Source organism: Lygodium microphyllum, chromosome 22 (genome assembly GCF_053477565.2).
Source record: "Lygodium microphyllum isolate KBCC chromosome 22, Lygodium_microphyllum_v1.1.10, whole genome shotgun sequence".
NCBI classification, from domain to species: domain Eukaryota; kingdom Viridiplantae; phylum Streptophyta; class Polypodiopsida; order Schizaeales; family Lygodiaceae; genus Lygodium; species Lygodium microphyllum.
This window is the reverse complement of record NC_141156.1, coordinates 5,951,617-5,978,023: the sequence shown is the minus strand read 5'-3', so window position 1 is coordinate 5,978,023 and position 26,407 is coordinate 5,951,617. Positions and strand designations below refer to the sequence as shown.

At 40.4% G+C, this 26,407-nt stretch overlaps 1 protein-coding gene across 1 annotated transcript; it reads left to right on the top strand.

The window, feature by feature from the left end:
• Window positions 1-7,221: 7,221 nt before the first annotated feature.
• LOC148016852 (uncharacterized) lies at window positions 7,222-24,905 on the top strand. Its single transcript, XM_087662368.1, has 4 exons — window positions 7,222-7,364; window positions 7,457-8,196; window positions 8,292-8,549; window positions 24,796-24,905. The coding sequence occupies exons 1-4, from the start codon at window positions 7,222-7,224 to the stop codon at window positions 24,903-24,905; spliced, it is 1,251 nt and encodes a 416-aa protein (XP_087518494.1).
• Window positions 24,906-26,407: the final 1,502 nt, after the last annotated feature.

Here is a 26,407-nt window from a genome sequence, read left to right as displayed (position 1 = left end):
CATAAATGACTTCATCTTTGGCTTCTATGGCTGCAATCAATTCTTTGATTGCCTCCAATCGAATCCCTTGAGTTTTCAGCTTCTCTTCATCCTGCAAATACACATGAAGTGCTTGCAAAAAAGCATGTACAGATTCTTCAGTTTTCTCACCAACATACTGTCTTTTTCATTTAATTACATCAATTATTACATCATGAAATCCTCGTTTTGCAATACCGAGAATTTCACCTAATGTAAATTCAATTCTACTTCCAAGAATCCTTTCTTCTAGGATCCGTTTAAGATCCGTTGCGGTCTCTATGTCAGACTGCAACTTGTAACTCAGATGTTTGCTTTTTCTTTTTCCTTCTGTCTTCTTTTCTTGAGGGGCATCTCCCATGTCAAATTATGGTGGCGGCAGATTTTCAGCAGCCTTTTGTTGGTTTGGTTTACTTCTTGTTATGCGTTTAGTCGGTCCTAAAGAAGAAGGACCGGCAACATCTTCTTCTCTTTTCTTCTATCATGGCTTCTTGATTATTAATTTCAGCTAACCGAGCAAAAGCTCAAAATGAATCTACAGGCTCGGACCAACCAGTTCTCCCTCAAATACATTGACTGGCAGTGGTTAAATCATCTTTAGTTGCCTTGCCTTGCTCCATGCGTTCCAAGGCCTGCGTCCACACTTTATATTTTGCATTAGTTTTACATGCTTTAACAATTTCATTAGTTGGCTCAATTTGCAGCCCATAAGTTGCAGTATCAACAACTGCATAGGCCGTTCTTGTTACCATATCCTCCAATCTTTTCTTCATGCCACAGTTGCCGAAGTTTGGCTCAAGAGGAAGCCCGGTTTCGGTTGCATGGATTTTACCATCCTTCCAAAAGACTAATTTTTGTGCTTCAGCTTCACGAAATGCACGGCACTCCCTCTTGTCATGCTGAAGGCTATCACACCAAATGCAGCGTCTTTTGAAGCCTTCTTGTGCAGGCCTTTGGGCAGTTGACCGACCCCTTTCTTCTACTTTTACATCAAGCCTTTCTACTTTAGAATTAATTTCCGTTAAATTAAGATGGATATCCCGCATGCTTTTAATTAGCTCATCCATGACATCCTTCTTTGGAGAAGGAACATCAGAATTTCTTGGTTGCTCGGCCATAGAAGCAGGAGGTCGAGAAAGTGGAATAGGCTCCTTCATAGATTCAGTTGTTATAGGGGTTGATCCCCATCTTAGGCGCAATTGCTCTCTTCGAGCAATCATATTAACTGCTTCAGTGACATCACTCCAAGCAGTCTTCAATCCCGACTCAGAGTCAGGGTCTTCAAGTCGGTCAGTTAATTTCTCCTGAAGAGAAGAATCTGCAGCCTTTAAAAATAATTCAATATTTTGACTTTCCATACCTTGTTGGTCATCAGGATCTAGTTGGGCAAATTTTCTTTCAAATTCTCGATGAAGAGCAGTAGCGGTTAGACCCTTATTGGGCCTTTTGACCCATTCGGTGTAGACTTTCTTTTTCATAAGGCCAGAATCTTCAAGGAAAAATTCTTCTCGAAGAGCCTTCTTGAACACAGTCCATCCTGCATCTTTTTGGAAAAGACCATGAATTCGGTCCTGGAAACCATGCACAGCCAGACGGGCAAAATAACGGCTCCAGGCATGTTCAGGGACTCCAAAGAAGACTATCTTATCAGTATAAAGGCGGATAAAAGAGGATACATTTTGCCCATTAAATTGCTTGAGCTCTTGTCCAATTGCTTCTAAGGCTTTAATGGCAGCATCATCAATCCGATCTTCTTCTTGTCTCCGTTGTTGTTGCAATTGCAACTGCTACTGAAATTGCAACTGTTGTTGTTGGCTTTCTTGCATTAGACGAACCAACTGTTGCAAGGCATCTCCTCCTGAACTCGATGATTCTCCCATTGGACTTCTTCTTCTGCAGCGGACCTTCACATCGGGTTCACCACTATCATCGCGTTAAGGGTTGAAGGTCCACCACCGGGGCTTTAGTGCAGAAGAGGAGTTTAGGATTCAAGGTTCAGGAAGGGGAAATAGATTGGGGTTTAATAAGATGCGGGATTTAGAAATGATTTAGGTACGGAAGAAGAGTTCAAGCTTTTTCACTATGTACTTAGCATACATGAACCGAAGAAATAAGTCTATCTTGATTATATCAAATGCCTCTGGATACATACATCATATCATAAAGGATATTTTCAGATTCTCAATTCAATTATGAATATCAAATGCAAGATCTAATGGCATTTATTTCAAGTACATAGATGGATTTCAACCCTTTGGAACAAGTATTTTATTGATAGATGCAAATGCATTCAAGATTTGGGCCAAAGATACATGAAATGAATTGAAGAAGCATAATTTTAGCTTCAGGCCTGTTTCAAAACAGAAAATTCCAGCCCATAATCAAGCTCAAAATGAGTGCATAAATTCAAGAAGAAGCACTTCCAATCATAAATGATCAAAGTCCTGATGAAAAGAGGACATTTCCTTCCATTACAACCCCATAAATCTCATGTTTGCTCATAAAAATGGACCATAACAGTGGGCTACCGTGTTTATGATTGGTTATTTCAGCCCATAACAGCCCATATACCTTCAAAATCCTCACCCTTTGCTTGCCCCAAAGTCACTCAAGTATTTGGGTACAAGTCAGGCTTCATTGGACCAAGAGTAAGGTAGACAAAATGAGAGAAGTCATGCATAAGAGCAGGCTGAATACTTTTCTCTCAGATTTCCCTCTTTTATAGACTGTTTCAGCATGCATTTTCGTCAGACCAAATGGGCAGAGAAGTGGAGCTCTCACCTTGTTTACATCTTCAGTATTTGGGCCGGTTGATCTTCAGTTTGCATGCTCCAAATCATGCACCATAGCTCCAGCTCTCTCGAGTTTGCTTCAGACTGTGCATCCCGCATTTTGCGCCGAAAAATGCGGGCTGCTTCTTGCTCAGCCCCTGTTCACTTTTTGACCTACCCAGGTCACTTGCTGGTCACTTAAGTCTATTACTTCAGGTCCCATGTGGACCTAATGGACTTTTGGCATTTTTCTTGGATTCTGACCATATTTTTGCACCTGAATCAATGTGATTTATCCTGCAGACTGTCAATTACTTCTAGTGGACCATGTTGTAGGTTCCCATAGACTTACTTTTCATAAATATACATGGTATAACTGAAAATTATATGCTGAATGCAAAAGAACTTGTGTAACTAAGTTGGTTATTGGATAACAATGTCTGAATTTTGTACGCAAATTCCTCATATAACTTCCAGTGAAGCTCATAAGAATCCCATAATTTATATTATGAACAGTAAACTCTTTGACAGCGTGAATCCACTTCCGACATGGCGTTTCTACGTAAAGTAGTTTGCTTGGGGTTCGATGCTAGTTGTTGTTTAGGAAATGACCATTAGGGAAAAACCCTAATTCAGGTCGATCCTGAGTGGGAACGGCCAGAATACTTCGGCTACATGGCAGACACGGAAAGTCCTAGATTGCAAACCCCGTGACATTCCATGGGAGTGCCGGGTGGAGCTTTCTAGACATCCTTTTCGATGGACTGCTAAGACCTATCCTGAAGATTACCGGTGGTAGACACGTTACAGATAAATGGACCAACCAAGTAGAACTAACTGGGAATGGAATGGGATTTTGCCTTATGGGCAAGAGGGTTGACGTACTGCACTCCCCTCTATCTCACATTCACTACAAGGGATCGGGCTCATACCCGCGCTCCTAGCCGCACAAAATGACTTGGGAAAAAAAGTGTCGGGCCCATGTAATAGCGCGTGTATCATCGCGGCCAGAGACATGCGTGTAAAAGCGCGTGTACAGTGACAGCCAGTCGCGCGAATACACGACCCCATACACGCATTCTGCGCAGTTTTGCTGCAAATTTACACGCGAATCTAACAGACTATCCGCGCAAAAATACGCGATTTTGACAGATGACACGCGCTTATACACGCGATCGCAGAGGGAAAAAAAAATCCAGAGAGTGCTTTTGGGTGCCTAGATGCTGTTCCAGCATCCAGCCACCCAAAGGCACTCTCTGGATTTTTTTTTTGGTGCATTGCACCATAAAAAAAGAGCGATTTAGATTTCAAGACTCACTCTCTATGAATACACGATTCAATATTACTATCTAAAACTTAATACACGACTCAAGACTCACGATTCAATACATTGTCAATACATGATACATTTGTGTACAAGGGAGTCCATATGTCAAAATAGCCCATGGCTTTAATTAGGAACAAATATATACAAAGTCAAATAGGGAGCTAGGTGCAAAAAAGCCCATGGCTTCAGTTACAAAATTTTTTTGTACAACCACATCCTACAGTATTCTGAAAGCTAATCAGAGGATGATGAGGACCCTGTGCTCTCTCCATGATCAGAGGAGCTCGCATCGGTATGTTCCGATGAGTGGTGCTCGCCTCCACCAGGAGCAGTGGCACGAACATCAGCAGTGGCAGCTGGATCATCAGGGGCAGGAGCATCAGCAGCTTGTGCCTGTTCAAGAAATATACCGTATGTAAGTATACATATATATGCAATTAAATAAACCGAAATCATTCATTTAGAGTTTTCAAGTACCTGTCGACCGTATGGTCTCATGGCCGCGTCAAACTGCGCATCCGTAATACGTCCCTCGTTTCTGAAGATGGCCCACGTGTCACGTCTACTATTGCGGCGAGCATACCCAGTCTCGTGGGCTGTGGGCCCTCTCCCCATAACCCGTCGCTGTAACATAATCAAGATAGTTTGTAAGATCAAAACAATCATAGAATCAATGAATTTGGCAAACAATCAAATAAAGAGGCAAGTTACTTACGAACTCTGCCTCCCACGACTCGACGCCGCCAGATCCGAAATGCGACGATCCAATGGTCTCCATCTGGATCCGTCGTGCCTCCACATGATGCCTGCTCTTCACGCCTCCCTCTGCGCGCTTCTTTGCCTCCTTCCACTCGCGTTTGTGGGCAGTGGCAGGTTTCTCACAAGGATAGCCACCCACAGCTACATTCACCCCATCATCGTACGCGAGTTTCTTAAGGTGAGATCTTTTATTACTTAAGATCTCCCTTATTCGCGTCCTTCCCCATACATCCGAGAATGTCGCTCGTGGGGGATTGGGGTACCGACTATGTACACTATCTAGGACCTCCCTAACTAACCGGCTATCCTGATCTTTAAATTTTACAAAACAGTTTCTATACATGTTTGAAACTACCCCCCGCATATACTCCATCACCTCTTTCCCTCTCGCATCCATGACTACCCCGCCCCTATCCGTAACATCGTAGAAAATCTCTCCCTCCACCTCTCTCGCCTCCTCCGACTCCTCACTGTCTCCTCGTACATGCCTCCCTCCATGCCCTCTCTCACCGCGTGCCCTACTACCCCCCCCACCAAAGCACCCGCCGCATAATCCTCCACTCCCGCTCTCCCTACTGCGGCGTCGGCTCTCATCTGTACTGCGGGAGTAGCCATGACTAGGGGTGGCTGCACGTGACTGTGTATGTGACTGTGGCTTTGAGGGAGCACGTGATGGTGGCCGTGAGCCCTCACGTGACGGTACAGAGGAGGGTGTGCATGAGTGTGTCCGTGCAAGGGTGTGTCTCCTCGGTGAGCGTGTATGCGCAGGGGTACGTCTCGCCGGACTCGCAGGCATAGACGGCAGTGGAGAGGCTTGTGTACTTGGGGGCGCGGTGTGACCTGGGAGTCTAGGAGGAGGATGGGCATACATATACTCTGTCAGCTCCACTGGATTAGGATGGCGCCCAAAATGGTTTATCATCTCCATCATCCAAGTGGCGTATGCCCACGGATCGGAGGAAGAGCCTGGATCCATGAAGAATCTGCAAAGCGTCGAAATTCCGCCTCAATGAACCAAGCAAAACATGCATATAAAAAATAAACATATCTCCTACAATATATCTCCTCAATATATCTCCTACAATATATAACCTACAACATATATCTACCATTCTAGAAAATAAACATATCTCTTACAATACCAAACATCGAATTAGTAGAAGATCATAAGCCAAAAGAAGAAGTTCATTTCGAATTAGTGACGAAATTCATGAAAAACAAAAACTCTTTCCTCTATCTTGACGGACATTGTCCATCAAGGGAGAAATGACTAAACACATACACAAGGGTTCCTTCTTCTCTCTTTCCTCTATCTTGACGGATGTCGTTTGTCAAGAAATAAATAGTTAAGCACATATACAATGTGTGTGAATTCTATCCTCTGTCGCTTTCAAGTACACATAGCACGGGTGGAAAGAAAGAAAGCGACAGATTTGCCAAAACAAACAAACGACAACCAACCTCTTTGAAAAGTCTTTGAAAAGTGAGTTCGTTGATTCTTGCTTCTCTCTCCCTTTCTGTGTTGTCTGCACCCTTTGCTTCTTTTGGGTAGTCCAAGAGGGAGAAAGAGAGCTTTTGAAAGAAAGAAAGCGACGCAGAAAGAAGAAGAAGAAGTGTTTTGAAAGAGGGATTTTGAAAGAAAGAAAGCGGCGCGCGCGGTAGGTAAACGTGAAAAGCACGCGTGTAAAAGCGCAGCAGAATACATTGTAGACGTGCCTGTACACGCGAGATAGAGCCTGTTTATACTTTTTTTAAAAACTGATTGTTCTTGTGTATCCATTGTTTTGTGCATAGGATGTGTATGATTTCACTAAAAACTGATCCTACTTCTGTATTGGTTATTTTGGACATAGCATGTCATCATCCTCTTCAAGCAGTTCTGGTGAGGATGAGACAATGCGTCATCGTGATCGCGACGTGTGGCTGGCACAAAGGATCAAGTGTACGTGTAATCGATGTCAAGGGTGCATTGTACGAGCGCGTCGAATTACATTGAATCACATCTCGATGTATGGAGAATGGATTCAAACAGGTTTAGAGGTGAGAAGATGTGAATTGAAAGTATTAAAATAACTCATGGTGTGCAAATTAATGGAGCGCGTTGTAATATATATACTGTGATTGAAGCAGGATGCAGTACCACACCCTAACATGGTGCCATACGCACGGCGAGAGCATGCAAAGCGTCGACGAGATGATGCTGGAGCTTCGGGATCTGTTGTCGGAGATGAGTGGGAAAGGGATGACAATAGGCCTGCACCCCACGAAGTTGTGGAAGAGGAAGTGTTTGATGACATGGTGCGGAATCTTTTTAGGGATGATCGCAAAGGTGTGGACGACAATGATATGGAACAAGAGAATCTCTACAACGCTTCATCGACACCGGTTTTTGAAGGGTGCACATTCTCTATTTTACGTGCTTCACTTGAACTGCTCAATATACAAACAGTTTATGGATGGAGCAATGCAAGTCTTGACGCATTATTGAAGTAAGCATTGTAACTTGCAAATTTCAGTTAGTGGTTTTTGGTTTACAGTATAGGGTTTAGGGTTATGGGCTAATTGATGATATTGGATGCAGGCTATTATCAAACATGCTTCCAAAGGGGAATAGACTACCCACCTCAAGAGACAAAGCGAGGCGCTATGTGACATCTCTTGGAGGATTGGATTATGATCGCATACATGCATGCATCAATGATTGCATTCTCTTTCGTGGGACGCATAAGGAGGCTCGACAGTGTCCCACTTGTGGTGAAGCAAGGTATAGAACAGATGTGAAGAGTTTTGATGTACCTCGTAAAGTCTTGCGACACTTTCCTATAATTCCTCGCATCAAACACATGTTCAAGTGCAAATCCATAGCAGAGCTCATGTCATGGCATTCCTCGCATCGATCGGATGATGGCATGTGGAGAATTCCTGCAGACACTCCTGCTTGGAAGCATATTGAAGATGAGTGGCCCAGCTTTAAAACAGAGCCCAGAAACTTGAGACTTGGCCTAGGTATGGATGGAGTGAATCCGTTTGGTTTCAAGAGCACCGCATACAACGTGTGGCCGGTTGTGTTGGTGAATTACAACCTTCCACCATCAATGGCGATCAAGAAGGGACATCTTATGTTATCCCTTCTGATTCCAGGGAAACATAAAGTCAAGCATATGGATGTTTATCTTGAACCGTTGATTGATGAGTTGGAGGAACTATGGAGAGGTGTTGCGGTAGTGGACATTAGTAGGCCTCCCTCCTCTCGACACTTCGACTTAAAAGCAGTGTTGATGTGGACAATGCATGACTTTCCAGGATACAGTGATTGTTCTGGTAAGAATTCTAACTACCTCCCGACTCTAATACTACTAGCTATATCAATTATAACTATTGACTTTATTATTCTAACTTTTTTTTTATTTTAACAGGTTTGAGGACATCGGGTAAACATGCATGTCCTATATGTGGCCCTTCATTGGTACATGAGTATGCTGATGGTTTGTGTAAGACCATATTCGATAATCATCATCGATTTCTCCCATCAGATCACCCTAAATATGCTCCTAGTAAGAGGAACATTCATCCACAGACACTTCGTGCAAAAGATTGGAAGCGTATTTGGGAGTCTTCAAATGTTCTTCCTCCAGATGGCATGAACAGGTACATCTCCATTGTTTTCAATCTTGGTTTGTGTAGTCTCTAAAGTTGGAATAAAGATGACAGTCTGCAATCCCTTGTGTAGGTACTCCATTTTTTTCCGGCTACCATATTGGACCCATCTCAAGATCAACCATCTTCTTGATCCCATGCACATCTTCAAGAATGTGGGATCTAGTATTTGGGAACATGTTATTGGTAAAAGAGACAATGTTAGCGTACGGGAGGACTTGCAGGTCGCAGGACATATGCGTCAAGCTTGGCCACGAGAGGAGGGTGGGCACGTTCGTCTTCCGCCTGCTCCCTAGATTATATCAAAGAAGGAGGAGAAGCAGGTAAAGCAAGCCATCACCACTTTGCGTACTCCCACTGGATGCATGAGATCGTTGAAGGGAGCGTTTACAACCACTAAGAAAAGAGGGGTTGAGCAACTACATGGGTTGAAGTCCCACGATTGGCACAAGATGCTCCAAGTAAGTGTTTTCCAATTATTGTAGGTTGAAATTAAATTTTGTAATGCCCTAACCCAAATATACATGTGCTCTTATGTGCGCAGTTCATACTACCTACTAGCATCGACCATTGTGCAGACAGGAGTTTGAAAAGATGTATTTATAAGATGGGCGAGCTTGTGAGGTATGTAAATCCCATGTAAGATCACCCTTCATTATACCTTGCAAAATGAATGTGCATGAGGTATAACGTACTGTGCATTTATTTTTCAGATATGTTAGTTCCAAAGCAATTGATCCAGCCACATTGGATGATGCGCGTGTTATGGCAGTGGAGGTGGTTTGTATGGTAGAGGAGACTTTTCCGCGAACCATTCTCACAAGTCAACTACATCTCATTGTGCATTTAGTGGATGAAATTGCTTTATGTGGCACTGTGCATGCCCGTTGGATGTTCTTCCTAGAGCGCTTCATGAAGACCTTAAAAGACTTTGTGAGGCAAAGTGCAAGGCCCGAAGGAAGCATGGCTGAGGGTTGGTTGATACAAGAGTCTCTTGTATATATATCAGAATTTCTTGATCAGGTGGATAGCTCTTTGCCGCGACTATGGAGCAATGAAGAGGACTTGAGGATGACGTCTATTGTGCCTCAAGGAAAAGGACAGAGCAAAGTAATTGAGAGAACATTGATTGATGATCTTAATTTCACTTGCATCCTTAATAGTGATGTGATGAGCAGATGGGTTACAAGATACGAGGATGCAAAGACAAAAAGGCAAGCAGACAGAGCTCTCTTTCGGAGGCAACATGGCTCTCGTAAGGCGTACCCTAAGCATCTAGCAACACTTCCGAATGATATTCATGTTGATTGGTTGCATGAGGAAATGGAGAGAGCAGAGAGAGATGAGGGGCTGCATATCACGACGGAAGAATGGGAGTATGCACGAGGATGCATGTTAAAGGTACATAGAACAAATGTAAATTTGCATTCTTTGTAAGTGATTGGCTTTTCATATTTATTCACATTAATTGCTTACATAGATATTGCTTATATTTTGGTCCAGTGCACTATGTTCAATGCTATATGGTGTGAAGGCAAGCATTTTCGAACACAAAGAATAGATGAAAAGAGGAATACACAAGATTGCGGTGTCATTAGTAGCTTTGAGGGAGCCAATGGAAAAATTGATGATTATTGTGGCACAATCCAAGACATATACAGACTTGACTTTCACCGCTTCTTTGTGTATGTTTTGGATGTCAAATGGCAAATGAACGTGGTGGAAAAAGGGCCTAATGCAACGATAAAACGCCATGCAAGTGGCTATGTAACTATTGACTCTACAAAGTTTTGGCAAACAAAGAAAGATAGGCTCGTATTGCCACAACAATGTGAGCAGGTATGCATTTTTTTACAAATGTGTTTCATGTACATATATATCTAAGCTCGCACACCCCTTGACTTTTGATATGCTAATTAATTAATGAATTATGTGTATTTGAGCAGGTTATCTATCTGCCAATGGTGCATGACAGTAAATGGTGGTATGTCATCCCTATTGCACCACGTTCCAAAGTAATGTATAATACATTCACTGATATGGAGCATATGGAGGATGTGGCAAGCCGCAAAGAAGATGATGTCGAACATGCCAATGTAGATGATCATAATAATGAGGATGAGCGTGCCATTTCTCATGATCATGAGGATGACCCTTCCATTGAGGATGATGGTGATGATGATGAGAATGATCAAGGCATCGGTACCATTATCAATGGGCAAAATTGCGATAGTAGAATAAATTTAATCGTAGCCTTACAAATTGATCAAATGGATATTGATGTTGATCGTTTGGCAAGGATGGATCTTATTGAAGATGAGATCGAACCCTAACCAATCCATCACTGTATTGTTCCAAATTCATGACATTTCTATTGTATACTTTGTCTTTCAATAACCATATGAAGATATATTTTTCAATATATTACGTTGTTGTAAGTGCATGTAGTGGGATTTTGTAATGGTTTGTAAACACTGCAATGCACAATGACATTTTTAAAACTTAATGGTTTTCTGTTTTGAAAAGAAATGGATTTCTGTAGTTAGGCTCTGTGTCGCGTGTAACAGAGCGTGTATTATGACAGACTTAACGCGCAAATACACGCGCCCACACATGCAATTATACACGCGCTGTTACATGCATGTATACACGCGCCCGATATTGCTGTAAGTATAAACAACCATACACGCGCCCGTAACTTTTCGCGTGTAATGGACGCGTGTATGGCGGCATTGTGTTGTAGTGATTCTCTTTGAACCAAGTGCAATGGCAAGTCTGCTTCAATTCGAGTAATCTTGTAGGAAGTGGGAACTCAAAATTACTAATGCTAGCTGGTTGTTAGGAGACTTGTTTGATTTTAGGAATCTGGAAATTTAGGTTGATCCTAGTGTGTTTGGCTAGAACTCTTTTGTTGCGATGTAGACTTAATAGGACCTCGGTGACAAACCCCATGATTCTCCAAGGGAGCACCATGGGTAGTGTCATTTTGGAAAACCTACTGATGGACTACTAAAAGGTGCACCTTGGATTGAGACTGGCAGACACCTCACACTTTGATAATATATTTTATTATTCATGGTTTACAATGAAAAAATTGACAAGTTTCTAGGTTTTTCAATTCCTTGGCTTATTTTGGTGCAAATTGAAAAAAATGACATTGTGTGAGTCACTAATTTTTATTAAAGATTTATTTTGATACACATTAACTATATTTTCATGAGAGCATGAAATTTTTTCTTGACTCTTGAATTTAATCATTGGTATACCCTTCATATCTTGTAGTGAAAGTCAAGATAAGTGAAATTGGAATAACTTACTTTCATGGTGGGATCTAAGTCCTAATGGAGATCATATGAGTATGCACAAATATGTACTAGTTAAGTCAATAAATCTTATTAACTTATGCACATTGAATTAGTAAAAAAAGGGTAGGGAAAATATTATCAAAATGAAAATACTACATAACTTAAGAAACATAAGACTAAATACAATAAATAGTGTATCATAATCCTAAGAAATACATTGAGATAGACTGCAATTTAAAAAGCTCACAATTTAAGAACTAGATGTAAGTTAGAGGGTTAAGGATTGATGAGTCTTCTTTCATTTCCATTGGGTATACAATTGCACCTTGAATTGAAGGGTTTGACCACTACAATAGAATCCGAGTACAAACACGGGTAGCCCTCATGCATTTAGGAGCATATATACACATTTGTAAAACAACACATTTATATGTGCAAGCTACCTAGAAGTTTCATATCTCATTTAAACACATGAAAGAAATGATCCATCACATTATATGATTAAATTCATGACATAGAGGAGAGTTTGTATATGCATATTTATATAAGCATTTTCTTACACATTTATAGAAGCATTCTATAGCATCTTTTTTGACTATTTTAATAGAGCATTTGAAAATGAGTCAAAAAGTGTGTTAATAATTAAGTTTATGTACATTTATTTATAAACATAAGCTACAGTTTTAATGCATTCATTCATGAGAATGTGACGATACAATTGTGATACTAGACACTAGATTTCTAAGGACAATCATGGTAAGGAAATCAATGGAAATGAGGCACTCTCTATGCACTTACAACTTATCCATTGTACCTTTAGAGAATAGAGTTCAAGTTTTAGAGCGTATGGTTTAGTATTCAGGGTTTAGTACTTAGGGCTTAGGTATTGGTTAAGGGTTTAAGTTTTAGGGTTTGATAAGGATATTATAATCCCCTCTCACATGGGATTTGATGTGGAAAATATTTCAAAGATGGAGTTGATTCATTGAGCTACCTTTTCTTTCATGACAATAGCAATCCGATGTGCAAAATTGTTTTTCTCTATGCATGTCAAGATGGATGATATGATTTTTTCATTGACTAGAATATAAAATGTACATAATATTGTATAAATTGCATAAGGATAAAGATAAAACTCTCTTTATACATTATTTAGCATCTAGGATTTAGTATTCTCATATTTTATGACATGCAATCCTTTGCAAAGTGGATGCATTATTTTCTAACGTAACATTTGAGAGGGTTCAGGGTTCAATGTTTAGCATTTAGGGCTTGGTTTAGGGTTGAAGATTTACTATTTATGGTTCATTGTTTCATATTCTCCTATTCTTTGATGGGTATTCCTTCACAAAGTGGATGAAACTCTCTCGATAAATCCTTCATATACTATAACAACTATTGAGGGTTATCAATTGAAGGGCAGTATTATCATTGATATTTCATTGGACATGGAAAAAGGTAAAAAGTGAGAGATATGTACGTGCATACACTTAGGTTAGTTCTACCATTGAGATGTTTGCTAAACACACTAGTTTTGGTGCTAGAAGCACATTGGTTATGCTTCATGTTGGCTTTGATCAACTTATAAAAATACATTATTAATGATTCAGTCAAGACCATAATAGCCTCTTCTGGATGGATCATTAATCTTAAGATATGGTGCTAAAGGCCCTTTTTTTGGTCATTTTCCAATGCTAAGCTACCTAAAACAAAATGGATAGCATTCAATGATGCTCTAGACAAAATGTTGGAGCAACGGCTAGGTTTACTGATCATTCAATAAATGTTGATATGGTGGGCCTATAAGGGTTATGATTCTAAAGGATTTGAATCTTGCATAGGAAACATTATTTTTAGCATCAATATGATAGGACCCAGGTCTTAGTGCTCCTTCAAGTCAACTCATGCATAGGAAATGATTCAAAGCATCTATAGAGAGATAGATACAATCTAGCTTCAGAATGCTACAATATGGTAGATGGGGTGTTTATCCATGATCATTTTTAAAAAAACTATAGTTATGCCATTCTCATGTTTCTATTCTCACTCATTATAGGATAAACAAACAAATAAAAAATAAAAACATAGAAACACATTTTAAAAAAAACTATAGTCATGCCATTCTCATGTTTCTATTGTCACTCATTAGAGGGTGAACATTCTCATGTTTCTATTCTCACTCATTAGAGGATAAACAAAAAAATAAGCACACACACACACATGTATATATAGAGAGAGGGCCGAAAGGAATCAAATCCCTTTAATTTTTTGACTTACAAAAAAGTACTCAAAGAATAAGTAGCCATTTTCTTCAATATCAAGGTACTATGGAGTCTTCTTACTTTGGCGCTCTAAATTCTTGTTTCTTTACTAATGGTCCAAGAAAATGAGCTTATTGTTAAAGGTTTTTTGCAAAAATTACTATTTTCTACACAATGAATGTGGCATTTCACATAGCTTTAAATGATCATGGATTCTTAGTTAACACAACTTCTAATTTGTGAATAAATACAAGTTTTGTAAATAAAGAATATTTCTTCTCACACATAAACTAGATTGTCTAGACTATACACCTCAAGATCTATAGTGGTAGAGGCCAGTCATAAATATATGTATGTATCATGTGGGTTCAACATAAGGGATTTTTTAAATACCATTTTTCACATACAGAAGGGTCCCATTTAAAGGGGTTAATTATAGATTGAATAGAAAAAGGTTATGTTTTATTAAGAAAAAATTTCACAAATAAGGATATTTATAAATAGGCCTTGAACACACATAATATAGAGGGTATACATATGGTGAACTACCTACGGATCTACACTAGAGAAGAGGAGAGGAGAAAAAAGAGGAAAAGTTTGGAAATCATCAAAGATATGAGTGCCTATATTTCTTTTGATATGCATTGCTCACACATTGCTCATATATAAGGCAATGCATGGTTGATGCATTATGCATGGGTTTGCATGGGCTATAGTGTATATGTTTCCCATGTGGGTAACCTATGTGTATTTGGGGCATATGCATGTATATGTTTGTAACATATGCCTACATGCATAGGGGATGCCATATTACTAATTTTGATGTGATGTGTTTTTTTACATATACTTAATCATCCTATTGCAAGGTTGATGTGGATAGAATCGCCATCTACAAAATTGTGCCCCTCACATTAAGAGAGGTTGCAAGTGGCGAGGCATTCATAGGATTTGTTAATGTGTTTTTAGGGCATCCCAGCTAATCTATATAAGTTTATGAGCATCCCTTCACCTTCTTAGTCATCACAAATAGCCTAAAGATCCTCAATTAGTGTAACTTCCATATTTTCATCATGTGAGGAGTCCCAATAGAGTAGCACTAGCCATGGAAAAAAGTGTAGAGAAAAAGATAATGGTAGGAGATATCTAGCAATTTTTTTTGACAAGAGTGATGATATCCCCAGATGAACCCTTTCCAAGCATTGCATGGTCATGACTATCAAAGTCCCCTAAACTTCTAAGATCCAACCTTGAGAGTAAGAAGACCATAGACCATCCTTGTACTACACATTCAACTAGCACGGGTGAAGGCTTTGGAGACCATTGGAGGCAAGAACTCATGAGCTACATGTTAAGCATAGTATGTACTAATTATAGACATTGCTTTAGGCCCTTCTCTAACCATGACTTCACTAAGCTCCAAGTTGTGATTTCTCTAGTGTACAAGAACTTTTCTAATCCCATGTATTAGAGGTTTATAGACTACTTGCCATAAGAAAACATCCTAAAAATCATTGCTTATGAGAAGGTCTTAGTCAAAGCACAAGAAGTGGATAACAAGAGAAGGCCATAACAAGGCTTGGGTTCCATACCTATGCCAAATTGTGCACATGGTCAAGAGTGGATTGAAGCAAAAAGAAAGGCAGAGTGTGGAATCTTTATCTCGTAACAAAGGAAGGCATGATGAATCAAAATGGAGCAATTTGGATCATTTCTTAAAGCTAAAAAATAGCCCACTTTACAAATAGCATGCTTTTCACTTTTGTGTTTGCTTTTGCACAAATTTAGAGTAAGGTGTTTGGGTGTCCAAAAGTTGGGCTGTGCGCAAATACAAATATCAAATAATGAAATATTTCACCGAGCGCCTATGTGCATACAAGATAATAAATGTTTTGTCAAGTGCTTTAATAAATAAAAGCACCTAAAAAAATACTTTTTAATTGAAAGGTATTGATACACATGGGAGGTGTAGTTTATACTTATCTACATTTTATTTTAAGTTTTTTGTGGTCAAGGTTGTGCTTGATTTGTTGTTACTAATGGTACTTTTAGTTTAAAGTTTAATAGTTTGAGTCAAAATCCCACTTGCCATGAGAAAACCTATAATCACTAATATCAAAACAAGGACACACTTAAATGCATAGGGTGTCATCACATCGCAATAGTTTTGGGAAATTACAATTAGTAAATTGTGTTTAGTTATCTATTTTAACTTTTCAAATGAAACACTTTATTCATTTTTAAGTTTTATATATTCAACATCTATAGCGGCAACAACATAATAAAGTAGGAAGAGAGAAAGGGAGCTAAGTAGGATGTAATGCAAGGCATAATAAGAAGGATTGTAAAAAGCTGGGAAGAATAAGGATCTAATATGTAAATAGTATTGATGCCATGTCACACTGACATTAGTATAAAAGGAGAGGACATGTAAATTTTCTCATATTTTGATACATTAATACATTATTTTCCTTCTTCTCTTTACCTCACTCTCATCTTCAAAGTCTTCTTTCTCTTTCATGTCTTTCTCTCTCCTCGTCACTCTCTTTCTCTCACTTCTACACTTCTTCTTACCTCTCTTTAGCCATCTTCTCTCTCCTCTTTCTCTCTCTCCAATTCACTTCTTGAGAAGTGGTATCAGAGCATTAATCTTTGATCCATTTTTCCTTCTATTTCAATCCAATTCTTTACAATAAAAACCAATTTCAGACAAGTACTATAGATACTTGACATAGACAATGACTAGTAGAGATTTGCAGGACACCTAAAGTTAGAAAGATACTATATCTAGAGATCTTTAGGAGCAGATATGGTAGTGGAAGGCTAAAATTGCAAGTCATCCTCAAATTTCCATGCAATTTGGAGGTAACTAAGTCAAATGGGAGTAAACGGGCTGAGAAGGGAAATAAACTGTGCTTACTTTTTGGAGCAAGAGTCTTCTTCTTCTTCCTCCAAGTTTCCTTTAGCTTCAATGGTGGATTCTCTTCAAGATCTTTCTTCTTAGGCATCAAGATCATAAACCCTTGCTCTCTCTTGAATCTTCTCACTTTAGAGGTCACATTGATAACCAATGTTGCTAAGGATTTTGGCCATGTGGATAGCAGACTGTTGGCACAATTTGTGCTAATTTTTAGTCCTGATTCCTTATTGTGATGCTTCTCTTCTTCTTCCTGTCCCATTTCTTATCAATCTTTGCCACTTGCCACCTACTTTTTGGAGTCAATTTGATTTGGAGAGTTTCCTATTCTTCATATTTTCACTCACCTAAAACCCTAGATGATTGGGCAACCATGAAAGCTTCAGCCCAAGTATTCAATTCTCATCAATTTCTTGAAGATTCTTCATCATTTCAGCCCGCGGGATCATTTCAGTAAGGTTTCTTGAATAAATTGCAAGGATTAAGCATGAATGGTCAAAGATTGAAGCTCAAGAGCTTCTATGGAGCCAAAATGGGGAAAAATGGTTTATGCTTCAATCTTAAGAATCTGAAGCTTCAAGATTGCTCCCAAGCATTAAATACACAAACCTTGAATATTCATTTGGCAACATTGGATCACTAGAGGCTTCATCAAGTATTTGGGGATTGATCAAGTCATCGTCAACCATGTTAAAGATACTCTTCTTCAATTCTTAATCTCTCCCATTAATCCATTTGTTGAGCTTACTCCACTTGATTGAGATATTAAAATTTTGAATAATCTCCATCAAATCTCAACCAACCATTTCTTGAATGTAATGCAACGTTTGCTTGATTCATATTGATTCTAATCAGTGAATTAGATGCTTCAAACTAAAATTTCTAGCATTACATTTAATTTTATTGATTAGGCCTATTGATTGATAAGTTTGCTCACTCTAATCCATTGATTGACTGATTTCTTTTACCCAAACTTGAAATATTATAAAAAAGGTAAGTACTAGCAATCACTGAGTCATTGAATTGCATTGGTAAGACCCTCTTGCCATCGAATCTTTCAAAACTTCCTTCGTATTGCATTCCATAAAAGGGGATGAATAAATATTTTAGAAATGCGTTTCATGCTAATTGATTAGAGTAGTATACTATTTCCATATTGATATATCCACCGAGAAAAAAGGTGGATGGTAGGGAAGATGGTGCGACAAAAGAGAGGTCACCTCCCTCACTATTGAAGATCCCGAAGGGGTGCAACCAACTGACCCAAGGGAAACCTTGCCCACCTCCCATTGATTTGGAGCCTATGTAGAGTGACTTTCCTATCATTATCCCTCACATAGGTACAACAAGTGGAGAATTTAATATTTAAGTGTCTTTAAAGACTCAAGTACTTCAAGAACAAAAGAGGGTAAAATAGGGATTTTATAGGATACTACAGGGTATTTACAAGTCCTTACAGGTACTGGCTTCATTATTGAAGTATACGTGTAGGTAGTACAAGATACCCATATGGTGTTTTTAGTCTCCTACAAGGTTTGATAGCCATTAGGGACCACAATTTTACCCTTACAGGTGGAAGTAGGGCATTTATAGGTTAAAGTAAGGTGTAGGCCTAGATAGATTATACTAAAAGATTGAATTGCATAATTTTTAATCCTAACCTTCTTATGATGTGCTATAGCTCATATTAAAGAGGACATCGTAAGCTTCCATTTTAATAAAAAACTTTGGGAATTGGAGCTTCCTAGCTCGAGTTATAGCCAATTTTTTGATAGGGCGTACTATAGGACTGCACTATTATGGCACACCATAAAGGCAAAAATAAGGTCCATCATGATTATACTCAACAAATCATAAATTCTATGCTACATAATATACCCTAAGAGAGCCTTGAAGAGCCTTAATTGCATGGAGAAATAAGTGCACTTAACAAAACCATGTTGTTAACCCTCAAACAAACAAAGGTGGAAAATCTGGAAAAGCTGAAGCAGAAGACAAGTCCAAGGCAAAAGTGAAATGGAAGACAAATGTGTGCCAAGAAAAATATGGAAACATAAGAAGTGAAAAAAAGTCCTAAATAAAGAAAAAAGACGCACAAGAAAAAGTGCAAGTCAATAATTTTGTAAAAAAGTGCAAGGTGCACCATGATTTATTTTAAGAGTGCCACGCTCTCACCTGTGCAATTTGTAAAGGTAGATGGGCAGTAGGAAGGAAGCTAGGAAGATAGGAGGACAATGGAAAAAATGGTCTAGGCCATGGCCGGCCATGTAAAAAAGGGATAAGGGGATGACCGCCCAAAAAGGGATTTAGGGTTTTGTATATAAAGTTGAAAAGTGAATGAGAAGCTCATTCTTGTGTGTGGCCAAAAGTGGCTCTCTTCTTCTTCTTCTTCTTCTTCTTGATAGCTTGAGCTTGTGCTTGAGAGAGGGAGTGTGAGAGAGTGAGTGTGTGAGGGTGAGGGACCGAGGAGGAGAAGCTCTCCATCTTCTTCTCTCTTCTTCTCTTCTCTTCTCTTCTCTTCTCTTGTTCGCGGCAATGGAGCTTGGAGCGCGGAGCTTGAGGATGGAGCTTGCTTGAATCTTGCACTTGGATCATGGAGCTACCAGAGTGCGTGGGAGAGGAGGTAACTGGATTGGCGTGGAGGTAAGCTCACTACACTCATGGATAGGTAGCGTGTCGGCTATGTGAGAGGTAGCTATTAGTGCTTAGCTTGGAATGCTTGAAACAATAAGCGGTCCGTGGGTCTTAGCGGTTGAGAGAAAGCTCCCACATTTTGGTTCCATTTTCGAGACCCACAAATTCAAGCCTTAAGCACTTGCACACTTTGAATTGAGCATCGAAGTAAGGGTTTTCCCCAAACGGTTGCTTGAGGTAGATAGGTAGGAAGCGAGGGAGTTTGAAGAGGTATTTGATCTCCTTAGTGAGTAGGTTTTTGGTTTTTCTGATTTGGAAAAGCATGTTTGAGTAGTGTAGTTATTTGCTTTGTGATTTGGGTGCATTAGGGTAGGAAAAAACAAAGAGAAAGAAGAAAAACAAGCATCAGCATTTCTTACTCTCATAACAGGGCATGAGGGTTTGATTTGGTTTCCGATTTGCATTTTGGAGTTTATTGGCTATTCCAGGTATATACAACTCTTCCCCTCCATCCATAGCTTTGATCTCGAGGTGTGTCTGATAGGTTGTGATGTGAATCATGTGATTTGAGCGATTTATCATTGCACCCGCCAAAGTCGCACCGTGTTCGGCCACTCTGAGTGACGATGATTCTGGGCCGAGTCCCAGAATTGATCCTCGGCCCACTACCGCTCGGACCATCTGACTCGGACCACTCAACTCGAACGCATCGAAATTCGGCCCTCGGCCCACTCAACTCAGACACTTTTCACTCGGCCTTTCTGAGTGAAGCATTTGGACCAACTTTGAAATTCGGCCCTTCGCCCTGCCGACTTGGCTCAGTCCCACTCAGATAAGTTGACATTCGGCGTGGCTGAATTCACCACTTGGCCCTCGACCCACTTGACTCGGCCCACCTGATGACTTGACCCTTAGCCCACTCAGCCACTCGACCCTCAAACAACCAGACTTGGACCGGCGGAATTTTACGTTCCACCTTCAGCCCTTGGATGGGCCGAATCAGGCATTCGACCCCTGCAATTTTGGACCTGTTAGGCTAAATTTGGATTTTTTTAAATTTTAACCTGTAGACCTTGAAACTGATCGAGAGACTATATAGAGCCGAAACCATATTATAAATTGATTACAGAGCTAAACCTTAGAGCAAGTAGTTCAAAATTTGGCTATAAACGATCCTTTAAATCGTGCATGGTGTTTATCATAACGGCCCTGCGGGCCGGGGGGGATAGTCGCCCCCCGGACCCCCATAGAGGGGGCTCTGCCCCCTCCACACCTCCCCCAAGTAGGTTGGAGAGAACACGTGCGCCGTGACAGGTCCTCCAAATTGGACCCTAGTATGGTAATGGTTCTACACGAGCATGGATTCCCACTTGCAAAAGAGCAACCAAAAGCCCATACCCGAATAGAGATAAACAAAGACAATGGGCTAATCTAGCCAACAAGGGCAAAAAGGACACACTACAAAAACACGTACGTATTGCATTCGGACTACATCTAGTCAAAGCGAAAAGCAACAACATCAAGCTACAGCAGCGAGGATGACTAGATATGACAGTCGTAACGATAGATGCACCTTGAATAGCACTGCACATGTGATGCAAGACATTAGTGGAGAATCTACATGTGGTCATGTAGTTGGGGACTCAAGGGAATTTGTTAGAAGGCTTAAATTTATAAGCCAAGACCCGGAAGATGAAGACTTGGTAGTGCCTGCTTATCTTAGGGTCAAACTTACCGCAAAAAGAGAGCACACTATCGATGCTTTGATTGATGAAGGAGCAAATTTTAATATCTTGACCTGTGAAGCATGGACCCTACTAGGCCAACCAGAGCTCCCACACTGACTAATGCAACTCTTAGCTCTTACGAGAGACACCCACAAGCACTCATAGGGAAGTGCAAAATCCTTGCGATAATTGAAACTAAAAGCTTGCCTATCCTATTTCATGTTCCTCCAAATAGTGCTAATTGCGGGAAGGAAACTCTCCTAGGAAGACCCTTCAAAAGGGCAACCAAGTGTGAGGATGACTATGTAGCACAGAGGATACACCTGACACTACCGGAAGTGAGGATAGTCATAACCTTTAGCAAGGGTGACCTCATCGAACCTCGAGGGAAAGAGAAGGAAGGTGTTAACATAAAAGTCAAGCCTACTAACTAGATCAAGGACTTCTTGGAAGAGTTGATATAAGTAGAGGTCTAACAACGAGAACCACTGAAGTGAGGCCATGCCTGAAACAAGAAGGTTAAGAGACAATGCCAAGGATGAGCTTTGGACTTACAAATATCGTAGAAGACCCCACAAGAAGCCCAAGCCTTATAGACAAAGGCATCAATGGAGGATTAGCATAATGCCATGATGGATATCCAAAGTGTTGCTACGTGCTCAAGGGTATTACGTAGGTATCTAATGGATTTAGGTGCCAAAACCCCCTGCTAAACCTCCTTTGTCGACTGAAGGCCAGATTTTATCAAGAGCAAAGAAGCATAGGACGAGATCTAAATGAAAAACCAAGTCTGGAGTCAACAACACTTGAGTGACCAAGCCCCTCACGGTCGAAATCAAGAAACCAAACGAGACAAATCGGAGGGTATATCCTCATCCTAGCGTGCTTGACAAGCAAATATCAAATGTAATCGATGAGGATACGCAAAATCCACTAGTGCCCAAGGAGCCTTTGATTCCCTAAGAGGATAGTATGCATCATGGGCACAACATTTCTCATGGCAAGGTTAAATGCTCAATAAACCAAATGGAAAATCATCTAACAACCATGAGAAAATCTTCCAGCTAGTGTCGAAGCCACTTAAGAGTCCCAAGTCTCCTATACCCTCTTTCCCTAAATGGACATAGGAAGCACAACATCAATCATCAAGTGTAGTTTCTCAATCCCAATCTCTATCTCCATCTAAGCTTCCAAATGTCCAAGAGGTGGGATATGACACCATCCATAGCTCTCGGCCCAAGGATATGCATGTGCACCCTAATGTGACTGATCTACACAGGTGAATGCTCAAACGGCAACAAAAGACACGTCCACTTCTGATTTCCCTAGGGACTTGACATTGCAATCCACCAAGATTAGCCAGCGCACTAGACTAGCTGCTACCACTTCCAATTAGGGATCACAACAAACACAACCCTTGGCTGTGACAATGACCCTTATGGAACGTGTCCTTAGCAATTCACCTAGGGGGAGGTGTCACAACCAATATCCTTGACAACTCCAGCACTTAGAAGAAATAGCAGGGATAGAAGCAGGCATAGGAGCAAAAGACGACGTCGGTGTCATAGATCCATTCTGTAGGCAGGTCTTCCATATCCTCCTCTTGGTCAAAGTTGAGACTGCATCTTGGGTATCTTGCCAATCCGTTTTAAGACCCATAGGCTTCGTGCGATCCTCAAGAAGCTCTCCTAATTCTTCCTGAAGAGCAGGATCTGTAGCTTGTAAGAAAAGTTCAACTTTTTCAACATCCAATGCTCTTTGTTCAATGGCATCCAGCTGACTATACCTCTCTTCAATTTCTCGTATCAACTCTGAAGTAGCTAGACCTTTGTTTGGCATGTAGAACCACTCTCAGAATGACTGCCGTGTAGCCATCCTAAAGTCCTCAAGGAAATACTCTTCTTTTAGGGCCTTCTTAAAATCTTGCCAATGCAAGTTTTGAATAAATAGATCAGTCAGTTTTGCCCTCAAGGCGGGTGTGACAAGACGAAGGAAATACTTACTCATAAGTCCAGCTGGTACTCCAAAAAATCCCATCCTGATCTCATATGTCTTCAAATAAGCTGAAACATTACGGCCATCAAATAGCTTCTTCTCATTCTAAACTGCTTCAATCGCCTTAGTCGTGCTGATTGCATTCTCCTGCTCCGAATATAGTTGCCTTTGCTGCGACAACTGTTGTTGATGCAATTGCTGCTGCTGCTGCATATATAATTGTGTCTGCTGATTTTGGAGCTGCATATACATATACATATTCCGAAAAATCTGCTTTAAATCATCCGTTGAAGTACTTGAAGCAGCAGTCAATGATGGAGCTGAAGTAGAGGACACAGCAAGAATCGTAGAAGAGGCTCAAATGGATGCTGAAGTATCTCCCATCCTGAAATTTATGCGATGCTTTCACGTCCGGTTCACCAAAGATGTCAAAGGGTTTTCGAAAAAAAAGTCGTGTCTACAAAAGACCTTGATAAATTTCAAGATAAAAGATCAATCAAGCACATTCAAACTTCATTCAATGTACCCTCAAGTCATGAGTAAACTGTTCTTATTTACTGTTGTCTACTGTTGTTAAAAGAGAGTAACCAAAAGCAGTATCTCTGTGTGATTTTCTTTTAGTAAAGAATTGCAATCGTGTCAGTGTTATGTAACAGTCCTTCCTTTGAACAATCCTTCAGCAGGCCACCTCCTTTTCTCTGTTGTACTGTGCTCCACAAAAGCTATGATGCTGATGAAAAAGATAATGCAAGCTGCCAATAACTGAAGACAAATAGAGAACCAAAGGCTTGCTGCAATCTGTGAATATGAAGTTCGTTGAGTTATTGCAATGAGGTCCTCATTTGTGGCACTAAACATGTTTTAAAGTTTAAAGGCTCGTATACTAGGTGATCCATCGAGTGCTTCTGTGAAGGAGCTGTGGACTGGGGAGCGTGAAGTACTGACAAGTCTTTGTAGTTCACGTGATGTTGATCGATAGCATTTCTGGACTTCAATGCATGAGCAATTTGACTCAAAACAGATCACCTGAAGTTCTATTGTAATTCTTGAATGAGCACAACTATTAGTAGTGGGCAAAGATAAGTTTTACTGCTGCGACTCTTGAATGAGCAGCAGAACAAGTTAGAGTGATCCCAACTTATCTCTCTCTCTGCACTTCCAGTAATGGTGGGAATTAGGTAGATTCTCTGGTTAATTAAAAGGACATCTGTCAATGTATGACCGCATCACTCATCATCATCGAAATTAATGAGACATAATCGTATGAATCTGTGCTTTGTTCCCAGCAGTTTACAGTGTAGACTTTAGCTTTGACATACACAATAGTATCAGCGATTGCATAAGCTTCTGTCTTCAATCCAATACTCTCCCTTTCATCATTTTGGGTTTCTTTTCTCCCGTCCTGAACTTCATTGTTCTCTTTCCAGGTGCAGTGATTTCAGTTGGGGACCTGTATAGTGTGGGAGTGGTCTTGCCTCGGCTGAATTTGCATCCTTGCAATGCAACAGGGGAGGCGCCGGGGCAGAGGCAGATCTAAATGGAATGTAATAAAGACAAAGCCACACGAGCACGGAATATTGCAGTGAGGAAGCTTGCCGCCCATGATTATAGTGGTGCCCTCAAGTTTCTTCAGAAAGTACAGCAGCTGTTCCCAGGTCTCGATAATCTTGCACAGATATTTGCTGTTGTGAATGTCCACATTACAGCTGAGAAAAAGATCAATGGAACCGAGGTAGATTGGTATGGCATATGGCTTATGACATCCTTGTCAAAAAGCAGTATAGAAGGTTGGCTCTTCTTCTTCATCCGGACAAGAATAAATTTCCAAGAACAGCGTCCGCTTTTAAGCTGGTTGGAGAAGCATCACAGATCTTATCGGACAAACAATAGAGATCTGTTCATGATTCCAAAAGGGCAAAACCTATAGCAAGGACAAATAAAATAGCTCAAAGCCGACAGCATCCCCAAGGAACTCGGCAGTATTCGCAAGCATCCTCACAGCATGTTTCTTCTAGCTTTGTGACTGCATGTCCATCTTGTCAAGGTAGATTTCCACTGATTTTGTAAGGATACACACATAACCTTCACGAGCAGTTCAACGATGCCGAAGTCATTCTACCGATCTATGATTGGTATATTCCTTTTCCTCCCCTTTGTTTCTCTGGTCTGGTTCCTCCTCTTCAATCCTCGTCTTTTCCATCCTTCAAAGTTGCAGAGCTCCCGATTGGCAAAAAATCTTCCCTTTTCCTTCCGTAGCTCTCTCCGTCCTTCTGATCCGCAAGCTTTTTCTTTCCCCCCAAAAAGCCCCATTTGAAAATAGCCATCCATTTCAAAATTAGCAGACGGGCTTGGCTTTTTCTTCACATCAATGGGCTTGCCAACAATAACATGCATCAAATGACAAAAAGGTATAGGGAATCCAAACATTCCCCAAAACATAAGTGGTACAAAGCGAAGCAGTCGACAGATCTGATTGTATACCCTGCCCTTGGGTTTCCACCACTTGTAAACATGGGTATGCCCAAATATAAAACAAGGCACTAAAGGAGCTCCGGTCTCAATTGCTACACGTATGAAACCAACCATTTGTTAATAAATCGCAAAGAACCTTTCTTGAAGCAAACACTAGTCCCAACCAAGTCCATATGTGTCTTAAAATAGGAGTCCTAAAAACCGCACTGCTTGCCAGACTCTTAACTTTTCAACTGCAGAAACCTCCATTGCAAAATCCAAGGTAGATGGTAATTGATCTTCTAGTGCTTCTGAAATTGATCCAAACTTCCCAAACATATCCATTACTATGCTTCCAAACTTCTCTCCACTATACTCGCATGCAGAAAATAAATGTAAACACAACGACTAAGTATGTACAAAGTATCAAATGTCACACACAAAACATTTTGGTGGATTCTACACCTCGGATGCGCAATAGTACGACAGCGCCCATCCCATGAAGCGTGTTTATTAAAAAAATGGGGGAGAAAAGTGCAGTGAGGGAAAATGGATTTAATAAAGGGTTCATTTTAAAAAATTATTGAC

Bases quoted from the DNA above. Each gene is read 5' to 3' on its own strand.
- LOC148016852 (XM_087662368.1), top strand. From the start codon at position 7,222: ATGGAACAAGAGAATCTCTACAACGCTTCATCGACACCGGTTTTTGAA. The intron at 7,365-7,456 runs GTAAGCATTGTA...TATTGGATGCAG, and splicing joins AGTCTTGACGCATTATTGAA to GCTATTATCAAACATGCTTC. The intron at 8,550-24,795 runs GTTTGTGTAGTC...TTCTCTTTCCAG, and splicing joins CTCCATTGTTTTCAATCTTG to GTGCAGTGATTTCAGTTGGG.